The sequence below is a fragment of the Heloderma suspectum genome, chromosome 15 (assembly GCF_057233095.1).
Source record: "Heloderma suspectum isolate Gila_16-S chromosome 15, 16-S_ref, whole genome shotgun sequence".
Taxonomy (NCBI): Eukaryota; Metazoa; Chordata; class Lepidosauria; order Squamata; family Helodermatidae; genus Heloderma; species Heloderma suspectum.
In genome coordinates, this window is record NC_139472.1 from 11,007,724 (window position 1) to 11,030,537 (window position 22,814).

The 22,814-nt window shown below is 45.9% G+C and overlaps 1 protein-coding gene across 1 annotated transcript; it reads left to right on the forward strand.

Moving 5' to 3' along the window:
- The first annotated feature begins 2,395 nt into the window (after positions 1–2,395).
- GABRD (gamma-aminobutyric acid type A receptor subunit delta) lies at positions 2,396–21,328 on the forward strand. Its single transcript, XM_084822092.1, has 8 exons — positions 2,396–2,504; positions 4,375–4,442; positions 8,175–8,395; positions 10,000–10,082; positions 15,614–15,751; positions 16,662–16,817; positions 18,750–18,961; positions 20,843–21,328. Exons 1-8 carry the CDS (start codon positions 2,396–2,398, stop codon positions 21,140–21,142), a joined length of 1,287 nt encoding a protein of 428 aa, XP_084678218.1. The 3' UTR covers positions 21,143–21,328.
- Positions 21,329–22,814: the final 1,486 nt, after the last annotated feature.

A 22,814-nucleotide genomic window follows, 5' to 3' on the forward strand; every position in this document is an offset into this window, starting at 1 on the left:
AAATTTATCTATCTATCTATCTATCTATCTATCTATCTATCTATCTCTATACCGCCCAATAGCCGAAACTCTCTGGGCGGTTCACAAAAATTAAAACCAAGCGGCACACAATAAAACAATTTAAAATATATAGAACATTAAAACCACAATATAACAATACAACCACAATAAAACCTAGCAGCAGTGCAGAAATTTAAAATTTAAATGCCGATGCTGGCTTGAGTGGGACTGTAAGATTGACTTGAGAACAAGGGTTTGAACTTCTTTTTGGGTCAATGTCACATGGGAAGGGGGGGAAATCTCTTGGAAAGTTACGTAAGTGACATAAGTCCCAAGGCGGAAGATGTTCATGATATATTAGACTACAGCCTGTCATCAATATTTAACAAGATTTTCTCTTCCTTATTTGTTTTCAAGCGCTCTGCTTAGTTCAGCGCCTGGCAGGAGCTGCTTTAGCATGTTTACAGGCTGCTCCGTTCACATCTTTTGAGGTCCATCTCTTGTAGCTCTAGAGTTAACTCATTACCGGTTTTGGGTCCAATAGCAAAGACTTCCCCCATTCAATGACTATGTTTTTTTAGGGTGCAATCCTATGCATGTTTGGACAGAAAAAAGTCCTACATCTCCCAGATGCCTCTCCCCTCCCTCTGTTGCCTCCCATCGTGCTTGAAATTTAGATTGTAAGATCTTTGGGATCAGGGACCATGCCCTCTTTGCTTGTCTTTTTTAAAGCTGTTGCCAATTTAATCAGCAAATAAATGAGTTGTAATCCTATATCCACTTAACCGAGAGTACACCCCATTGAACTCAATAGGACTTACTTCTGAATAGACATGTATAAGATTGTATGGTAAAGCCTTCATTGTTAGGGGCCATTCAGAATAAATGAGGGCAAACTTTAATTGATGGGGACTTCTTTTTTTGAAGCCATGTGGGTTCGTTGTCTTAATAGAACAGGAATCAAAAACAAAAACAATCCCATTAAAGATGGATTTTCCTTATGAACCATTTGTTATACTGATCTGGTAGCGTGTGTGTGTGTGTGTGTGTGTGTGTGTTTATATTACAATTCTTGTCCTTTCTCAAGCTGGGAGTAAGTTCCATTGAACACAATGGAGATTACTTCTGAGTAGACATGTATAGGATTTCACTGTAGTTCATGGTAGTATGCAAAATGATTTCAATTTGATTAATCCACTGAAAATTCTGAAAATAAGTTGATGGTCTTATTTTAATTTTTTTTGCTTATCTTACTCTGTAGCACATTTCTATGAAAGTGATTAGTGACAACGTGGCTCAATGCGGGAGCAGACTAAGGATGTTGGACTCAGTGGTCTTATAGGCCCCTTCCAACCCTACTATTCTATGATTCTGTGATGCAATGCTATTCATGTCTAGGCAGAAAAAAAGTCCGACAACTCCCAGTATTCCCCAGCCATTCCTTGTGTGAGACAAGACACATATACACCGGTTGACAAGCAGTTGACAAGCTAGAATGAGGGCGGGGGGATCAGTGGAAGCTGGTGGTTCCGGTTTTGGTGGGGCTGTGAATTTGGGGATAGGGTTCAGCACCTTGGATAGCTCTTCTAGAATTCTGGCTGGCTCTGACTGAAACCCAGAATGGATGCACAGCCCCACGGAAATTGGAGCCACCAGCTGCCACTGGGGAGAACTTTTGTGCTTTGGAAAAGATGTCATTTGCTTAGCGCTGTAATCCTGCACACACTTACCTGAGTTTAAGCTCCATTAAACTTTTGTTGTTCAGTCGTTCAGTCGTGTCTGACTCTTCGTGACGCCATGAACCATAGCACGCCAAGCCTTCCTGTCCTACGACAGTCAAATCAGTCTGTATCTGATCTGTGCCAGTTTTGCATATATTCAATCATAAATCCATTTTATCCAATTTCCATGTCAGGGTGCAAATATTTTTTTTAGTGCATGAAAATTTGCATTTATTTTCGTAGGTAATTTCTCCAAACATAAGTATTTTTTTACTGATATACACGCTCTCTGAGGCAAGAACTGCACCACAAAATTCAAGGAGGTGCACACTGGCAGGATAACTGTGTTCTAATCCATGTATTATTCCAGGAAGCACGAACTAGACTGCTTTACTTAAAAATGCAGACCAAACAATATTTTCCCCACATCTCTAAATTGAACTCAATGGCACTTTCACCTGAGTAGACATGCATTGTGCTGTAAGCTAACCAACTTCTTAAAATCCATCCAATTTCCTTCACAGTCACTAAATTGGCCCTTTTGCTAAATTCCAGTAAAACCCCAGCAAAGCTCTAACCTTTCTAATGGAAAGCAGTTATTTAAAACTTTTTAAAAAATGTTTCTGCTCCTTTTACTTTCTAACGCCTGCATTTTCTTCTTTTTATGCAGAGCTATGAATGACATTGGAGATTATATAGGGTCAAACATAGAAATATCTTGGTTACCCAATTTGGACGACTTGATGCAAGGCTACGCCCGGAATTTCAGGCCGGGCATAGGAGGTAAGATTCCAGAGTGTTCAACAAGCTGGGAATAAGACAAGGGAATAATGGATTATATGCATTTTATGGATTGACATTTCATTGTATTTTAGTGTAGTTATATAATTTTATCATGCTGGAACCCACTTTTGTGGGTGAAGGGCAGAACAGGAAATTATATGCAGCCAGAAGCAAAATGTTATTGAGGCCTCTTGCAACTGTGGTCAAAAACTTAACAGTCTCTGCTGCAAATACAGCCTCTGCTAGGGAAATGACCATTGGAGCCTTTTCTGCATTGTGGGGATTTAAATATCAGCCTTCCCTCAGGGTTGTCAAACATAAAGCTCAAGAGCCTTATAAGTTTCCCAGTCTGAACTACAGTACCTCTACAACAGGACTGAGTAACCATTTTGACTCAGAGGGCCACATTTCCCTCATGGGTAACTCTCTGGGGACCACACGCCAGTGGTTGAGGGGGCCAGAGGCACATACCTCCCCCAGGGCCAGTGCCAAGGGTAGGAATGGTCAGGCACCTGCCAAAAGCCCACATCCTAGTGTGGGACCACTGACAAGAGCCCCCCCGGGGGAGGGTTGTTGTTGTAAATAGCAACTTGTCTGAATTGCAGTCACAATTTGCATAATTTGCACAAATTTTGGCCTTGATTTATGTAATTTGCACAAATGTGCACAAATTACACGAGCTTTAATGAGCTTCTGCCACACATCAAAAACGTGGTTGTTCAGGCAGGCATTTCAGGTGGGTTAGGGTATTTTTTAGAAATATGATGTTTTAATGTTTATTTTAGACTGTTCGTACTGTTGTACATCGCCCAGAGTGGCCGGGTGACCGGCCAGATGGGCGATTAAGAAATTTAATAAATAAAAATAATAATAATAAAAAACTGTGGCCGAAATGTGTGCTAATTACACCAACCGTGGCTGCAATTTGCACAAGTTGCTATATATATATATATATATATATATATATATGAGGTAGGGAAACATGGGAGAAGTTCCCAGATTTCGGGGAAAAGCCTGCAGCGCAGCTCGTAAATGCAAACCAAGACGGGGCACCAGGGAAAACCAACAAGCCCCCAAAGGGCCAGATTTCCCTGCAACGGATGCCCCTAACACGAAGTCTTTCAGCCCAAGGGCTGAGGTCCATTTTGGAGAAGGTCTCGGGTGTCACATTCAAGTAGTGGCTGGAGACAAAGGCAAAAGGGGCAGGGCCAAAAATGACCAGAAGAGGTGTGGCCCCAAATGTGCAAAATTACTAAAATTACCAGCTTATTTTAGCTTAAACTAATCTCTTACTGGCAGTAAGTAAGCCTGAGGAGAGGCATTTCAATCTTTTAGAATGGGGCGGGGTGGGACGGGAGCAAAAAAGCCAGGAAACCAGCAAATTGTTTGTTTGTTTGTTTGTTTGTTTGTTTGTTTATTGCATTTATATCCCACCTTTTTTCCTCTTGCAAGGAACCCAAGGTGGCTTATGCTATCTTCCTCCTCTCCATTTTATCCTCACAACAACAACCCTGTGAGGTAGGCTGGGCTGAGAGTCTGTGACTGGCCCAAAGTCACCCAGTGAGCTCCCATGGCTGAGTGGGGACTAGAACCTGGATCTCCTGGCTCCCAGCCCAACGCTCTAGCCACTACACCACACTTGTTACTGGGAGGAAAGGAGGCATGCTCCTTCAGGGAAACTTGGAGGGCTGGATCGGGACCCCGGAGTGCTGGATTTGGCCTTCGGGCCTGCGGTTCTACACCCCTGCCCAAAGACTTCTTTAACCACGCAAACGCTCACATTCCAGCACAAACGTGTGGAACGCCGTAGGTGCCAAAGAAGCTGAGATTTCCTCTGTTCGAACCTCTCTCCTTGTCTTTCCCCGATCAGGTCCTCCTGTCAACGTTGCTCTAGCCATTGAAGTTGCCAGCATTGACCACATCTCAGAAGTCAATATGGTAAGTTGGCTCTAGAAACAAAATAGGCTGCCAGGTTCTTAAGACAGACCTAAATGCTGGCCTTTCCTAAGGCTGAGTTTTTAACGGGGTATCTTTTTGTCATGTAAAGCATAATGTTATGTTATTATGTTTATAATGTTACTATGTAAACCATGTTATAATGCAACCCGCACTGCAGAGTAATGTAATAAATAAATGTGGCATTCCTAATGGTCCTAGCCCACTTCCCAAATCGCAGGATGTTTAAGACATTTGAATGGTTTGAGTTGCTGGATGGATACAATGTCTCTCTAGTGGCCATGTAAGCAGATGCATATGAACCCTAAAGTGGTGGAGGCTGGTGGTGAATCTGCTCCAGGTTTCAGTCAGAACTCTAAAGGGACACCTTGGACAGCTCCTTTAGAGTTCTGACTGAAACCCGGAGCAGGTTTGCCACCCCCCGACATCGAAGCCACCAACCCCCCACTGCCCTAAAGGCACACCATGCACTACACAGCCTGTCATTTCACATATTTTGCAGCCCCTGAAGTATATTTTGGACTATTGGTAATGTAGAGGAGGACAAATTACATTCCCCCTCCCAGTCTGTGTGTAATGCAAAACAGCAAGCCCTTTCTTGGTGTTTAGCATCAGCTAAGGACAGACTGTTGCAGAATAACTGAATACACCACGGGGAGAAGAATCTTGAGCAATGCATAATCATAAAAGCAGGGAGGCTCATGAAGAGATCTTGGCATAAGAAGTGGGGTTTGCAAGCGTGCTCTCTCTCTCTCAAGTCTCTGGAAGGGTACACAGCTGGACAGGCTGTGTCCACATACTGCAGGAAGAGGCAAAGCAGAAGTCAGCACACCCTGAGTTCACATGCCACATTACTAGCCCCAAAAGCCATGGTTTGTTGCAGCAGGCATGAATCATGTGGTTGAGCATGCCCGTCCTTCCCTCCCACAACAGGTTTCAGTTTCTTACAACACAGTTTCCGGTGATATCTGCGCTGGGAAACGGTTGTTTAAGCGCTCTCTGGAAACCAGCACCAAACCGTGGTTTGCAAACGTGGCTGGTAGAGAGCGCTTAGACCACAATTTCCTAGCTTGGGATGTCACAGAAAACTATGATGTAATGAGGCAGGAAGTCTTTTCTGAAGTCTGGCTCATGAGAGAAGGAGCGCTCTAGCTTGTCTCTCATTCCCCATCCACTAAACCACGGTTTGCTGGACCAGAAATGTGACATCTGAAGCAGGTCATGAATGTCAGAGAAAACTCAGCCCCACCCCGACCCGCATTTTAAAGTACACCAACCACTCCCTGAGCATTAGCACTCGACATCCTTGTACAGTTGTGAGGGCCCCTGATCCCCTGCTCCCCCATTTTCCCCCAGCCCAGGACTCCACACAGCATCCAGCTGCTATTTTAGTTTCCCAGAATTCCTCTGACATAGCATCACACTGGGGCATTGTGGGGACATTTAAATGGCAGCTAGACCCAGCAATCTGGTGCTGCTGTTCATTGTTTGCTGCTACGGCCTGGGCCCACCATCTGGAACTCCTCAAATCTGGAGCCTGACCTGTTTGCTGTAATCCAGTTCTCCACATCTGGGTGACTGGATCTGCACGTTATGCCAGTTGTGTGTTAATTATGCAAATCTGTCACTTCAGCTGTTGAATTTTCTCTCGGTTGCTTTATGTCTGCTCTTGGCAACTACCTCGAGCAGTTGGGGAAGGATGAGATGAATTGTCTCTCTCCTGATGATTTTCTTATGCTTTATTCTCCAACAACAGCAAGCACACAGCCCTTCACTTGAAGAGTTTATGCTTGCTTCAAAGAAAGTGGAAAAATTCTCACTGCTGAAAATCATTTAGGTTGCTGTCCTGTGGGCAACTAACTGACTGGGAGTGCATCCCAGTGATTTCAATGATTTCTTTCGGGGGGGGGGGTCTAGACTTATTTGCAATCAAGTGTAGGTATAGGTTCAAATCTCACCTCTGCAATGAATTTACTAGGTGGCCTTAGCAAGCTACAGACCTCACCCACTGCCCGCCCTGTCACTCCATCTAACAGCAAACTCAACTGGTGAGTGCCAACAGGACTCTGGCCAAAATGGTGCCACTGAGTCTGAGGTTGGTTCCCAGAAAACCAACCTCCGCCCACATCCACGCTGCCTCTCAGGCAGCGTGGAGAAGCCCCACGCTATGTTCTCGGAAGAGGAGCGTGGAGTGGCTGAAAAGGGGCGGGGCTGGGGCCATTCTGGGGCGGGGCGAGCGGATCTGCGTGTACGACACATCCTATGGCACAGCCTCCTCTCCCGCTTGGCCCCCCCGCGGCTAGACAGCCAAAATTGGCTGTCTAGCAGAAATGGCAGGGCAGGAGAGGCGCAGAGGGAACGATCCCCCAGTGCTTCTCCTGCCTTGCTTTGGATAGGCAGTTGCCTCCTGGTTTGGAGGTGGGCATCTATCTAGATAGGATTGCGCCCTAAGAGGGCAAGCTCCCCACCCCAAAACAATCACTTAACAGCTGAATGAAATAGTACAAACAGGTCATCTTGTTGTTAATTAATATTTCGTACCTTTATATTCCCAGCATTCTATAAAGATCTCAAGACAGCTCATGGTTACTCCCCCTCCCTTTATCCTCACAGCAACCCTGTGAGGTAGGTTGGACTGTGAAATAATGACTGGCCCAAGGTTGCTCAGTAAGCTTCATGGCTGAGTAGGGATTTGACCCTGGATCTCCCCAGTTCTAGTCTGACACCCGAACCACTACTGTGGCCTCAAAATAAATACCCTGGTGTGGATAAAGACAGATTTATAATATGCCAGTGCATTGTCTTGTTCAACAAGAGCAAATAATGGACAATATCCAGCTGTGTCATTCCACTACCGCAAATGATGTGGCACTAGCCAAAACCCGGTTCTGAACTATGCACAAGAGGGGACTCCAACTAAAGTTCCATTTGTGGAAGCATGGTTATGCACAAGCACATCATCTTCATATTAATGTGCAAGTATTTGTGCAACAGGTTTCACATTACTACTACTACTACTACCAACATTTCTATACCGCCCCATAGCCAAAGCTCTCTGGGTGTTTTACGGAAATAAAAACATTAAAATACAATATACAAAATTTAAAAGCCGTTTATATAAAAACACACAGCCAATATACGCGAACAACATACGACTAAAAACAACTTTGAACTGTCAGTCATAACTAAAGACACATCCAGGACTGATTAAAACTCACCATGTGCTGCCAAATGCCTGGGAAAAGAGAGAGGTCTTAACCTGGCGCTGAAAAGATAATAATGTTGGTGCCAGGTGGATCTCATCAGGGAGCTTGTTCCACAGATGGGGGGGCACCACTGAGAAGACCCTCTCCCTCATTGCCACCTCCAGAGTGTCCTTTGGAGGAGGAGCCCGGAGGAGGAGGGCCTTAGGTGCAGAGCGGAGCGTACGGGTTGGTTCATTTCAGGAGAGGCATTTCTGTGCAACAGAAAGATTTGGCAGAGCTTTGCTGAGTGCCATTTAAATTTGTGGAATGATACCGTTGGATCCCGCCATGAATCTAAGTTACGAAATGGGCTACAATGGTAATTAAAAAAAAAAAAAAGTATTCAAAATTTGAACAAATGGAGGCTCTCCTCACACGGGTTGCTGTTTGGTCTAGAGCTGCACCTGAACCTATCATCTCTGTTTTGGAGTTTGTTGTTTAAATCTGCCTTGGTGATTCTTGTCCATAGGAATATACAATGACTGTCTTTCTGCATCAAAGCTGGCGGGACGACCGGCTATCCTATAACCACACTAATGAAACTCTGGGCTTGGACAGTCGCTTTGTGGACAAGCTGTGGCTACCAGACACCTTCATAGTCAATGCCAAATCTGCCTGGTTTCATGACGTCACTGTGGAGAACAAGCTCATTCGGCTGCAACCTGACGGGGTCATTTTGTACAGCATCAGGTGAAGTACCAATGTTGGGGCTATGGGTGAAATTTTGTGCAGGATGAGCATGCCAAGCAAGAGATAACAGCCTTGCAGGGGATGCCCCAAAGTGGAGTATACAGGGCGGGAGCATGGACAGAGCATTGGTTGGGAGCTAGCAAGAGACTTACGGGCGATTTGCAGTAGTTTAACAAGAGTCTGACTTCCAACACCCCTTTTAATGCAAGCAAGTAAAAAAAGAAAGGGGGAAAAAAAGCCAGACTTATTCTAACTTGTAATTATGGGCAGTATCCAACTGTGTCACTCTGTTAGCACAAATGATGCTGCACTAGCAGAAACTAGGTTCCGAACTATGCTCAGGAGGAAGATCCAACTAAAGTTCCATTTGAGTAAGCACAGTTGTGCAAGCGGTTGTGTATTCAGCTTTCACAACTCATGTGCAACCGCTTGCACATTAACTTCTGTGCAACCTGTTGTGCAGCCGACCACGCAAGTGTAATGGGCAACCATTTGCGCAAGTGAAAGATTCAGAGGAGTTCGGGCAGTGGGGCAGGCTATGATGAGACTGGTAGAGAATAGCCTACAGGTGAGTCAGAAGTGTACAAATCTGGCAGTCAGTCCAGAAGGGACAGACAGGACACCGAAAGGCAAGTTTTCATCAAGATCTGGATGCTTAAGCATCGGGGAGGTAGGGAGGAGGTCTTTCAGGACCCTGGACAGAGCCCTGGGACCAGACACGTTGTTCCTACAAGAGCTTCTTCTCAATTGAGCCCTTCTATGCTGTTTGAGTCTGTCTACCCTTCTCAGGCTCCTCACCCTTGCTGAGGGCTGCAGAGCCTTATAAAGGAAGTCTGTTTGGCCTGGAGCCTACCACTCCGTCGCCTCTCCATGCCACACATGCTGCCTGTGTTGGACAGTGCACAGGCTCCATAGAGTATGTTGGCCCTTTGCTGGATGTAGGTTAGGAGGTTGCCATCTCTGGCTCCAGTTCGGTAGCCTCAGGCCTCAAGCTTGGGGGTCTCTGGTGTTTTGGTTCCAGGAGCCCCTGGTCTGTTCTCAGGGGTCTCCGACATCTCGGAGATCTATGGTTCAGTCATGGCGCTCAGGCCCCCTGGCTCTTCAGCCACTATACCTCTGTCACTGCAGGACTTTGGGGGTGTGACAGAGACTGGGCAAGGGGAGGGTTAACAAAGGGAGGGGCTTCCAAAGAGAAAGGTGGAGTCTTTTGACCTTTGAGGCAGGGGGGAAGGAGAAAGAGGAGGGAGAGGCGCCCGGGCCAAGAGCAGATGCTGGTGAGAGGAGGAAAGAAGGAAGCAAGACTCAAAGTGGAAGCAGCTAGAGACAGAGAGGGAAACAGATCCGCAAGAACCAAGGGACTGTATTGCATAATGGTTGCGGGGCCATAGGCACTCAGACCCTTAAGGCAAGGAAAGGAGCCATCAGGTGTGATGAGGGCAACAACCAGGGCCTCTCGTTCTAACCAAACTGAAATAAAAACCAGAGAACTATTTAACTGCCACCCAGAACAGGGTGTTTGAATTGGAGAGTTCTTTAAAGCTCTGTGAAATGGCAGCGTTTGCTTTTATGTAATGGTTGCTTTTTGCTGTCTTCATTTTGGCTAGGATTACCTCAACGGTGGCCTGCGACATGGACCTTACCAAGTACCCTATGGACGAGCAGGAGTGCATGCTTGATCTGGAGAGCTGTGAGTTGAACCCCGAGATGTCCATTAACAGGGGTATTTGCAAAGGGGAGGTTTTTTTATGGGGTGTGGGAAAATTGCCTTCACATACAACGGCCATGTTTTTGAGTGCATGGAAACTGTTCGGGAGTCAACCAGGAGAAAAATACTGAGAGTCCCAGAGCATCAAATATGTGACAAGCTGCCACATGGGCATCTCTTTAGGATTACTGCAGACTTTTGCAACGCACATGCACCCACACCACCCCAATAATCTCTTTACAATTTGGGTTCCTTCCTAATGGATTTGTTCAGTCTCCCTAAAACAGTCAAACAGCCCTCTGGACTCCTCAAACGTCCTGTAGTAAACATGTGTCTCTGGACTGTATTACTTCAGACTGCAGGTGTGGGATCCCCCTGTCCATGCAACAACAACAACAAAAATCCTTCCCCGCAGAAAACAAGAGTGTCAGGGGACATGCCCAAGCCTTGCCCTTCTCCCTGATGTGTTAGTTTTCTCTGCAGAAAACATTTTTTTTTTGTTTGTTTGTTTATGGGGGGCATTCAGCCACACTAGTAGCCTGAAGTGGCACATGGGTTTTATTACCTTGGTGACAGAACTAGGACTGAGCCCAAAAGGGCTCCTGCTTTTTACATGTTTCATCCCCTGTAAAAACGGGTCCCTCATTTTGATGATGTTTCGCGAGGGAGGAGGCACCCGAATAGAGGCACCCCCAAAATATTTGCTTTCTTTCAAACAGCTGCTTTGAAAGGCACCGTCCACAGTGCTATGCGTACACTGCGCTTGCCAAGCAAGGGGACAGGATCGTGATTTCACAGCAAAAGGTGTTTTGCATGTGTGTTTTCAGAGAAAACTGTGCAGCTTGAAAAGTCACCTTTTGCGGTGGAAAACGAACCCCACAAAAAGCTGGCATGGTCATAGGAACAGAGGGAGCTGTGTTCTACCAGGTCACACTATCTGTCTCACCTGCGACCTGATCCTTTCACTGGAGATGGTGGGGATTGAACCGAGGACCTCCTGCAGACAAACAGCGGATGCTGTTCTGCAGAGTTATGGCCCCTCGTAGGAAAGAACATAGGAAGCAGCTGTATTCTGAGTAAGACCGCTGGCACATCTAGCTCAGTATTTTCTCCATGGACTGGCAGCAGATATCCAGGATTTCAGGCTGGATTTTTCCCCGGCCGTACCTGGGTTGAACCGGGAACCTTCTGTATGCAAAGCAGGTGTTCTGCTATGGCCCTTCCCCAACCTGGTGTCCTCCAGATGTGTTGCTGGGAGTTGTAGTCCAACACATCTGAGGGCATCAGGTTGGGGAAGCCTTCCCTAGCACATACGGGGCCTGTGGGGTGGAGGTCCCAGGTGTCAAGCCACCACTGGAGTCACCTTCAAAGGAGGAGCCAGAACCGCAAGAGCCAGTTGGCCCCTCAGGAGACCCTGACACTAGCCAACATGCTCTGGGACCCTCAGGAGTGATGCCTTTGAATCTGCCTCCTAGAGAGGCAGAGAGCCCAGCTCCTGGGGCAGAGGGGAAACTACACCATCACCTAGCCCCTGAGAACACCTTTCAATCCATGATAGCATGGTTGCCAGGTGAAGGGATGCTCGCTTACTGAAGAGGACTACTCGTGAGCTGGGCCTGCCTTATGAGGAGGTTTGTCTGACAAGCCTCTAGCGGGAAGCGGCTGAGCACTGGGTGGGGCTCTGCCAGCTCCAGTGTCTGTGACCTTGCCTCCCATGCCTTGCTCTGTGACTGATGCTCTGTGCTACCGGCCCTTGGACTGATTCTTGACCCTGTCTCTGTACTGAGTGACATACCTGACTGATTTACTGTGTTTGGCCTCTTGCTTGTTACCTTGACTATTCCTGATCCTCATCGTCTGCCTGCCTGCCTGTGTTCTGACTTCTGCTTGGATTTTGAACACTCCTGCCTGCGGATGTATGGACTGTGTAGAATTCATTCCGTTGTGTTTTGCACATTGTCAGGCACCTTTCATTCCATCGTCCACCCATCGACGGAATCGGATTTCTCTTTGGTTTCCAAATTTGTGCAAATTCGTATTTGCGCAAATTAGCACTTGCGAAAAATGCACATATTCCCCCAAAGGTGTGAATTTTCTGTGTGCACTTTTCAGAAGTGTGCACTTTCCCCCCATTGACTAAAGCGTGAAAATGTTCTGGGGTTTGGTGGTGTGTGTGTTTTTTAAATTGCACATTTCAAAGTGTGCATTTAAAAGGCAGCAACAACATATTTTTCAAACACAATCGCAATTTCAGGAATATATGATCATTTTTTGAGAAAATGTGCTCCTTTTCACATGCAGTGTTGCAAACAGGACATGTTCAGATGATTTGCAAACTGAAACTAAATTCTCAAACATCCCTGTTGCTCTTATCTATTTTGTCCAGCTTATGCCTTTATTTTGTGGGTCTTCTCATTCTTGTGCATCTTTTCATTCCTACAGGACCCCGGATGTCACTGTGTCCAAATGGCTGCAGGAAGCAGCTGTCTGTGCACAATGATTGAAAAGCACTGAAGCACATTGTACGGTGGTGGGAGGTTTTGCCGCCTCCTCCTCCTCACTGTCATTTCATTTTTAGCACTGACTATTTTCTAGGCAATTAAGTACAATACATTTATATCCTGGCAAATATAGCAATCTGCAGTTTTTAACTTATGTAATCAGCAAATACCAAAGCAGCCAACAAAGAGGCAGCAATTTCCTCTGCCGGCAAGTTGTGCGGAGGGCTAGTTTCTTAATTTAATTTTGAGGATTTTTGATGCCCAAGCAATAACCATAAGGAGAAATGAAGCCTCTTTCAGCAAATACATTAAAGCTGGGTTGTGTTCTCTTTAGTTTTTACAGGAAGAGAGTTAAGGTTTTTTTCTTTCTTGGTGTAGAAAGTGGATGGTTGGCTCATGTATTTCCAGGACAGCAATTTTGCTGGAGTGCAAAAAATGGCAGAATTGTGTTTGTTTATATCTTGCCTTTCCTCTAAAGAATTAAATGTGGTGTACATTTTATCCTCTCAACAACCCTGTGAGGTAGTTTGAAATATGGTGACTAGCCCAAGATCTCCCAATAAGCATCATGGCTCTCTTGTGGCACAGGGTCTGGAATTTATCTTCAACATAATCCTAGCTTTTGTATTGTTGCTTTAAATCAAGTTTTAGGATTGCAAACACCCAATGTAATCTCAAAAGCCAGAGGAATCACTGGTTTAAATTTCCAGTGCTGGCTGTCTTCCCTGACTAGCAAAAGCAGAACTAATTCTGCAACGTAGTAAACATTGCACAATGAAGTATGGAGAATAAGAGTGGCCATGTACATATGCTTCAGGAAGGGACCATAGCCAAGTAGCAGAGCACCAGCATTGCACGGAATTTGTCCCAAGTTCAGTCCCTGGCACTTCCAGTTAGAAGGATCAGGGAGGAGATTGTAGGACAGACCCCGTAGTTTTGCTTTTCTGTAGGGGCCGCTTTGGAACTAAATTTTCTTCTGATGACAAGCTCTTTCTAGCTCAAGAGTGCCAGCCTGGTCCTCTGGGGTTTCCCAGAAGACCACACCCCCTTTTCCCCAACCACTGTGTCACAGAGCAGAACTCAGAACCCACATCCTCAGAGGATTTTGACCCCTGAAGTAGAGGGCCATAACTCAGTGGCAGAGCACCTATGTAGAAGGTCCCAGGTTCAATTCCCAGCATAGAATCATAGAATAGTAGATGTCAGGGTAGACACTGAGCCCATAGAATCCCAGAGTAGTTCCGATTCTGAGGAAGAGGAGCTGCTCCTGGGAGAGGAGCGCGCTCATCTTTCCCAGGGCCAACAGCTGACAGAGATTCCTCCCACCGGCATTCCTAGCTTAGATAGCAGTCCTGGGAGTGACAGAGCGCGGGAAGCAGACTTGCTGGACGCGCAACGCCGACGCAGGGAGCGGCGCCAAATGGAGGGCGCGGAAAGGAGGCGTAGTGCCTGGTTGGCGCGCAAACAATGGTTGCGCCCAGAGGATCCAAGGGAAAAGGGGAGGGACTCTCCCTAGCCCATAAGTTCAGGGTCTGCCAGTGATTCCCTTTCAAACGGGGACCAACTGTTCCAACGTAGGGCATAGGTACTCTGCTGGTCATATCTAGTTGCTAACAGTAGAGTTGTTAAGTTGTAAAAGAGGAATAAAGCTTTGAAAAGAATCCCTTTGTCTGTGTCTGGACTTGGCTACTGGATTAGACTGAGAGAGGCCTCCAAGGAGCCCTTGACAGTAGGGCTGGAAGGGGCCTATAATATATAGAGTCCAACCCCCTGCTCAGTGCAGGAATCCAAGTCAGAGCATCCCTGACAAGTGGCTGTCCAGCTTTGTCTTGAATGCCTCCAGTGTGGGAGAGCCCACCACCTCCCTAGGGAATGGGTTCCATTGTTGTCTTGTGCTAACAGTCAGGATGTTTTTCCTGATGTTCAGCTGGAATCTGGCTTCATGTCACTTGAGCCCATTCTTCTGTCTCCTGCACTCTGGGATGATCGAGAAGAGATCCTGGCCTTCCTCTCTGTGACAGCCTTTCAAGGACTTGATGAGCGCTATCCTTTCTCCCCTCAGTCTTCTCAAGGCTGAACATGCCCAGTTCTTTCAGTCTCTCCTCACAGGGCTTTGTTTCCAGTCCCCTGATCATCTTCGTTGCCCTCCTCTGAACCCTCTCCAGTTTGTCTGCATCCTTCTTAAGGTGTGGTGCCCAGAACTGGACACAGTACTCAAGGTGAGGCCTAACTAGTGCTGAGTAGAGGGGAACTAGTACTTCATGTGATGTAGAAGCTATACTACAGATAGGGCTGGAAAAACTGCTGTCTGAAACCCTGGAGAGGAGAGCCATTTCTGCCAATTAGGGATGTTGGAGAAATCCACAATGGAACCAAATGAATTGCATTTTTATGAATTCAACCTGTGGATTCCACAGCAGACCAGCTTTCCCCAGTTGGGCAGATTTCTGCAGACTTGTGGACCAGTTTTCTGACTTCCCCAAATTGTGTGCAAATTTCATCATGGAAAGATGTGCATTTTGGGCTCTTTTAAAAAAAAAATTGCATATTTCCCCCATAGGCTAAAGCGTGAAAATGCACATTTCGGGGGGAATTTGGAAATTTTCGCAAATTTGGAAAGGAAAAAAAACACTGATTCCCTTGATGAGCGGACAACAGAATGAAAGGCTACTGACAATCCACAAAACACAGATGGAATGGATTTAACACAATCTGTACTTCCTTACTACCAGTCAGTGTTAACAATACTGGGCTAGATGGACCAAGGGTCTGTATAAGGCAACTTCTTATGCCAGGAAGAGGAGGAAGAAGTATGCAGGCACACCAGTTTTTCCTGGGCAAATAAACCATGTTTTAGCAAACTAGCATAATTACAACTGAACTGGCCAGAGAGTGTTAGCTGTGGGACCAGTAAGGGAAACTGTGGCCATGGTTTCTGAGTGTTTCATGCTGAGCTTGTCAATCTTTTTATCTCTCCCCATATCCCTGTATTTATTCAGTTTCTTTTGACAGATGGCTACTCCTCAGAGGATATCGTCTACCACTGGTCTGAAAACCAGGACAAGATCCATGGCTTGGATAAGCTCCAGCTTGCTCAGTTCACTATCACCAATTATCGATTTGCTACAGAAGTGATGAACTTCAAATCTGGTAAACAAAGCCGCCAGTCCATTAGAGGACTTGCAGAGATGGTGCTGGATGGCATAATTACTAGGGAAAGAGGAAAACAATTCTTGACTGTTTTTATTTACTACTGGCAGCCAAGCTAGAGTTAATTAAAGAAATTAGAAGTCCTCCCTCTGTTCTCCAATGGTTTGGCAAAGTGTGGGATCTCATTGCTGAGAATATTACATGCCAAATTAAAATTGGTATGGGCAGAGCTAAACCAGAGGTCTTTTACTTACTTGGGGTCCATTTCACTGCGTATGCCACAGGTTCTACCTTAAAGGCAGCCTAAAAATCTCTTTTAAAAAATGAAAAATAAAAATCATTTAAAATTTTAAAAAACTGAAAGATTAGGCAACGTGGCCTAGGAAATATTAAACTATGTTAAAGCCTCATGAATTCAGATCCTAACTTAGCCCCATTGTTTAGTTTCACTATCAAACGTATTCACCATAATAAACAGACCCTAGTATTTAACGTTTGTATAGCGTCCTCTTCAAAGTACTTCAAATGATGATTTAGTTGTATTGCTTACACCAGGAGGGGGCAACACGCAGACCACGTGCTGCCCCCAGTGCCCCCCATCGCTGCTGTTGCTCCCCGCCTCAAATTCCACTGAATTCAGTGGGGCACAGAATTTCACTGTCACTGATTATGTCAGATACATCTGAGTAATTTTCCTTAAAACCTAGTTTAGACTAGAACTAGGGAGGTTCAGGTTCAAATCCCCATTTTGCCATGAAGTTCTCTAGGTAACCTAGGGCCCGTCCCCCTCTCTCAGCCTAACCTACGTGACAGCGTTGTTGTGAGGATAAAATCGCTGGGGGAGAACCTCAGAAGACAAGTGGAATATCAGTGCAACAAATAACACTTCCTCCTTATCTCATCCATTCAGCTGGTCAGTTTCCCCGCCTGAGTCTCCACTTCCACTTGCGGCGGAATCGAGGTGTTTATATCATCCAGTCCTACATGCCTTCCATTCTCCTGGTAGCCATGTCGTGGGTTTCTTTCTGGATCAGCCAGTCAGCAGTGCCTGCCCGGGTCTCATTAGGTAAAAGTGGATTCTCCTTTCCCTAGGAAATCCTTGCAGGATGCAAACCCATCAAGATATTCATAGAGGCAGGAATGAGGTGTTCAGAGTGCTAACCTTTCCTTTTCTCTCCTTGCACCGTTATTAGCCATTTATTAGGTATTACCTTTGCCACAATTAAAATAGGAAGTTGGGTTATACCAGGTCAGACTATTTCGCCATCCAGCTGTACTACTCTAACCTAAGTCCTGGCTCTTCGCTGAGTAAATACAGGGGTGTATACAATTGAGAAGGTGATTTAGGTCAAGCACGGTTTTATCAGGCACATAGGGTTTTTTCAGAGAGAGATCTGAAGCACAGCCAAGGTCAAAAGCTGGGAGATCAGTTACGTAGAAACTTCGTCTGAAAACGGAGTCAGGTAGGAGTCAAGGGGTAAGCAGCATTGCCCTCCAAACACACGGCAAGGTCAGGGAGAAAACAGGCTACCAAAGACTGGAACTGAAGATAAGACTTTGTTTCCTGCAGCTCTCAAGTTACAAGTGAGAGCTGATATAGCTGGAGCTGCCAGAGCCCCACGCACGGCTCAGCTGCATCACATGAGAGGCTTGTCAGATGCAGGGACGTACAGATTCCGTGAAATCCATTCTGTCAGTGTTTCATGGATTGTCAGGCACCTTTTGTTCCATCATCCACTTAGTCACGGAATTGGATTTTTTTTCTTTAATTTCCCAAACTTGCATTTGTGCGGACTTGTGCAAATTTGCAGTTGTGCAAATATGCACTTGCAAAAATGTGCAAATTCCCCCCAAATATGCATCCCCCCCCCACAAATGTGGATTTTGCACTTTAACCTGTGGAGGAAATGCACATTTTTGGTCATTTGGGGTTTTTTTACATGTTTTTCTACAACTGCATTTGCATACAATTCCCGAAAGTTTAAAAAAATGGTCCGTACGTCCGTGGAATCCATGCAATTTGGGGAAAGCCAGTCTGCTGTGGAATCTGCAAGTCAGATTTATAGAAATCCAAGCTCATTTGAGTCTGTTGCGGATTTCTCTGACATCCCTAGTCAGATGTCCTCCTCATGAGGACAGCCCAACTCCTGAGTGGTCCTCTTCAGTACGTGAGCAGTCCTTTGCCTGGCCACCATCCTATGAATGGTCTTAAGGTGCAGGTGTCCTCTCTAGGAGGCGGAATCAAAGGCATCACCCCTGAGGGTTCCAGACTGTCTTGGGTAGTGCCAGAGTCTTCTGAAGGGACAAGTGGCTCTGAAGGTTCTGGCTCCTCCTCTGAAGATGATTTCAGTGGTGGTATCACACCTGGGACCATGACACTAGCCTAGTACCATCTAAACTAGGCTTCCTCAACCTGGTGCCCTCCAGATGGGCTGGACAGCAACTCCCATCATTCCCAGTAGTCCAACACATCCATGATCAGTGGGAAGAGGAGGGGGCCAGGGGAGCAGGCGTGGTCATTTAAGAATATAAGAGGAGCCCTGCTGGATCAGACCAAGGGTCCATCTAGTCCAGAATTCTGTTCACACAGTGGCCACCCAGCTGCCCACAGGAAACCCACAAGCAGGACATGAGTGCAACAGCACCCTCCTGCCCACATTTGCCAGTAACTGGTGTACACAGGCTCACTGCCTCTGATCCTGGAGGTAGCATAAAGCCATGAGGACTAGAAGCTGTTGATAGCCTTCTCCTCCAGGAATTTGTCCAACCCCCTTTGAAAGCCATCCAATTGGTGGCCATCACTAGGTCTTGTGGCATTGAATTCCATAGTTTAACTCTGTGCTGTATTAAGATTTGGCCCTCAGGCCTGAGGTTTTGCACCCCTGGTATAAATGACTGATAATATACAACAGTAAAATGCGAAACAGCACTTGGGTTTCTGTTGAAGAAAACGCCGTTGAAGTCCACCTGTGATGTACCTTTTCCATGCTTCTCTCAGGTATAACCACAGTCCTCACCATGACTACCCTGATGGTGAGCGCTCGTTCTTCACTTCCAAGGGCTTCAGCCATCAAAGCCTTGGATGTATATTTCTGGATCTGTTATGTGTTCGTCTTCGCCGCACTGGTAGAATATGCCTTTGCCCATTTCAACGCCGACTACATGAAGAAGCAAAAAGACAAGTTGAAGGCCAGCAGGCAGACAGGAGAGGTCAGTAAGACTCTCTGGTGGGCTCACACTCTGATACCCCAGTTGTCTTGACCATTGTTCTCAAATGTTCTCATGTGCCTAAAAATACTTTATTTAGTCCAGTGAGTTTTGGAAATAATATTCCTTCTTTAGGGGCTTCCACGCGTCTTTGTGTGTGTGTGTGTGTGTGTTTCGGAAAGTCTTACTGATACTTCCTCTGTTTCGAGCAGTGTCAGCTCCAGGTTTTGGAGGGCCTTTGGGCAACACACCCTCAATGGGCCCCCTCCCTCAGTGAGTCTATCTTCTCACGGCCATTGTCACCAGCTGTTCCTCCTCCTCTTTCCCATCATTGCTGCCACTTGCTTGCTGGACAGGCAGAGAGCCAGGGAGAGAGGAGGCCGTGGCATCTCCTGCTCCTCCATCTCCACACCACCGTTGTCTGGGCCTTGGCAGGTGCCCGAACATGCCGACCCTTGATGCCAGCCCTGGTTTTAAGTTAAGTTTCAGTAAGTTTCAGTAAGACTTTCCAAAACATACACATTGAAAATATTTAAAGTATTTTTAGGCACAGTGTGCCTTTTCCTCACGTTGGTTCACTGTTGATTATAGCAAATGGCACAGCTTAAAACAGGGGCAGACAGAAGGGAAATTGGGATGGTAGATCTCTGGGTGATTTTGCAATAGATCAACAAAGGTCAACAATAATAGATCAACAGCAGTAACAACAAAAAGGCTGTAGTCCTGTGCATGCTTAGTTATCAGATCTATGGGCAAGCTGTACATATATGAGCCACCCTCTGTGTTCACAAGCTGTAAAATGGATCTTGATTATTATTATTTATTCAATGTTTAAGTCACCCTATAGCCTCAGGGCAACATCCATAATAAACTCAGATATACGAAGTGCTTTCACAATTTGCTGTTCCTTAAAACTGCAAGCAGATAACAGACACAAATGTCTGCTGTGGCTGGCCTTCTGCTCATTGCTTCTCACTCAGCCTCAGTGTTCCTCACCTGTAAAATGGGAGTATGAATTGGTTGCTGTTGGCCAGGACTTCATGCAACTCCGCTGTCCAGTTTGAGACTTCTGCGCTGGAATCCCTGACCTGTAGTAACTCCAGTGTAGATTTGTACTTGAATGTGCAGAACATCCCAGTGTATGGCTCATAGGGCACAGGAGATAATTGGATCTGTGCCCCACCCTCCACCCCCATGCCACCATTTTGCATCTGGCTCTGGACAGTGGATCTACTATTTATCATTATTTTTTAAGTAGATCCTGCGAGTTTGCTCATTGCTGCCTTAATCACATTACACCATATACTCACAAACTGACCTGGTTTGCACATAATGGCAATTCCTGGGTTGTTTAACCCAGGAATTGCCAATACCTAGCAGGAACAAGCAAGCACACGTGCACTCATCACTTCTGCTTTCAGTGCACATCCAGGAAGCCAATGACAAACCTTGGGCTAACTCTGGGTTGTTTAACACCTAAACAACCCAGAGTTCCAGGTTCGGACCTCATGATAATTGAAAGTGGACACAACAAGCAACAAGCCTCAAGACTGCCCTCTCTGGTGTAAGGAGAATTGCCACACATGAGACCGCAGGAAGTCAACTACTTTTAAAGTAGTGCCCATCAGTGCAAAAGCCATCTCTTTTTGCTAACCTTTTGCAGTTCAGGCTTGCTTGGTTAACTTTTGGCACAGCCATATTGTCCCATATGTTCCAGTCCTGTGTGAAATTATGGGGGCCTACACCTCCCATCACCTCCAGCCAATGGCCCAGGTGGATGGGAGTTGTAGGCCTAAACATCTGGAGGGACCCATGTTGAGAAAGGCTGGCCTACAATATGCTGATGATCTTCCCACCTGGTGTCTCCCCTCTTTCCCCTTCCAGGTCAATGTGAAGAATGCCATTGTTATGTTTTCCCTTTCGACAGCTGGTGTCAACCAGGAGTTTGCGGTTTCAAACAGGCATCGCAGAGTTCCCAGAAACCTGCCTGGAGCATTTGGTTCGGTGGAAGTAGAAACGGGAGAGACAAAGAAGCAACAGAAGGCCAAATCAGAGAAGAAAACCGGCCTGAAGTCTCTCTTCAAGCCCATTGACGCAGACACCATTGACATATATGCTAGGGCCGTTTTCCCAGCAGCTTTTGCAGCAGTCAATGTCATCTACTGGGTGGCTTATACAATGTAAGGATTCAAAATGGAGGCTAATGGTCTAACAGATCACTGAAATGCTCTGGGCCAATGCGGAAAGCTGTGTGGATGGACCTCGCTCGGGGCCACCTTTTTATCACAGCACTTCTAAAGCCAGAAGGACATTTTGCTAATACAAAAGATTGTTCTTCCCTCTCATCTTTTACTGATGGCAAGTCTTGATAAAAACTAAGGAAACAACAAACGAATTGGCCGCTGCCTGTTTCTATTGACTAATTTTGTTCTTCTTCCCCACTTCTTCCCCAGTTTGGCATGAAACTCCTGCCAAGACTCCACCATCTTCTAAAAGCCTGCACAACAAGAAGGTGTTTTGCTCCTTCATTAGGGTAGCCACGTTCCTTGTTTCAAGAAGAGTAGGGATGTATGAGAACTTAATTCCTGTTCTCAAATCATGCGAACGTCGCTTTCGCAGCCTGAACACGAACGCAAGCAGGAACACAATTTTCAGGAAATTTCCACAGTTTCCCAAACTTGCAGTCACATTCAAAAGTGCACATTTGTGCAAGTGCGCCAATCCCCCACATCTGCATTTTCACTCTTTGGCCTATTGGGGGAAATGTGCATTTTTAATCGGGGAAAAATGTGTGTGTGTGTGTGTGTGTTTTAAAAAGTGCATTTTTTCCATTGGGGAAAATGCCTACTTCCACAAATGCACACTTTTCTTCATTGAAAATGTGCATTTTTCCCAATTGGAGAGAAAGAAAAAGATGCTCATGTTTGGGAAGGTAAACGGAGCTTCGAGGAAGAATTTGGAGTGCCTCAATGAGCTTGAACATCGCACGTTTGCCCATCCCTAAACAACACCTGCCTCCTGGAGTGGGGCCAGGGCAGAACCAAAGTAGCACTTCATGTGTTCGTGATGGATCTGGATCATCTGGCGTGTTGCTAGGGCTGAATTGCTTTGGGGACCAATAGGGGGCGATGCTGAAAAGTGGGGCGAAATGCATGGGACAAAATGAGCCAATGGGTAGGGCTTTGCATGGTCTGGATTTTACCAGATTTTCAGGCCCCGGTAGCTACCTGACCAAATGTATTTTACTGGTTTGGACTAGTAAAAGGTGGACTGACTGGCAGTCCATTTCTTCTGACAATCTTCCTTCCTTCCTTCCTTCCTTCCTTCCTTCCTTCCTTCCTTCCTTTTTCTCTCTTCTTCTTTCTGACAGCACTGCAGTTTTTTTTCTTTACTGCAAAGTTTGTGTCATCTCTCTACTGAAATGATGATTTGTATCTGTATCCAGTCAGTTTGGAGGCTGCAGCTGATGGATTGTATGTACATGGGAAGTGCAACAGATTCTTTTCCCCCTCTGAAGTTCTTTGGTAGTTTTACATTTGAGCAGCCAGGGTAATATTTGGGGTTTGGGTCGGGTTTATTTTTAATGTATCATTTGTCTTGGAGAATGTATTAAAAGCACTTTTTTAAGATGATCTTTTAGCCACAGCATGAAATAAAGCCTATGGCACAAGCTCTACAGAAATGTTCTTCTATCAGTGCTGCTTCATAGTTGGGTGAGGGGAGCAAAGATTCTATAGGGGTGGCTCATAATTTACTGCAAGGATCAAGGGCCTGCAAAACTGCAAAAAAGGAGTGCACTTTTAAAGTATTTGTTGTGGTTATTTTTTCAATATCCTATAACAGGGGTGGGGAAGCT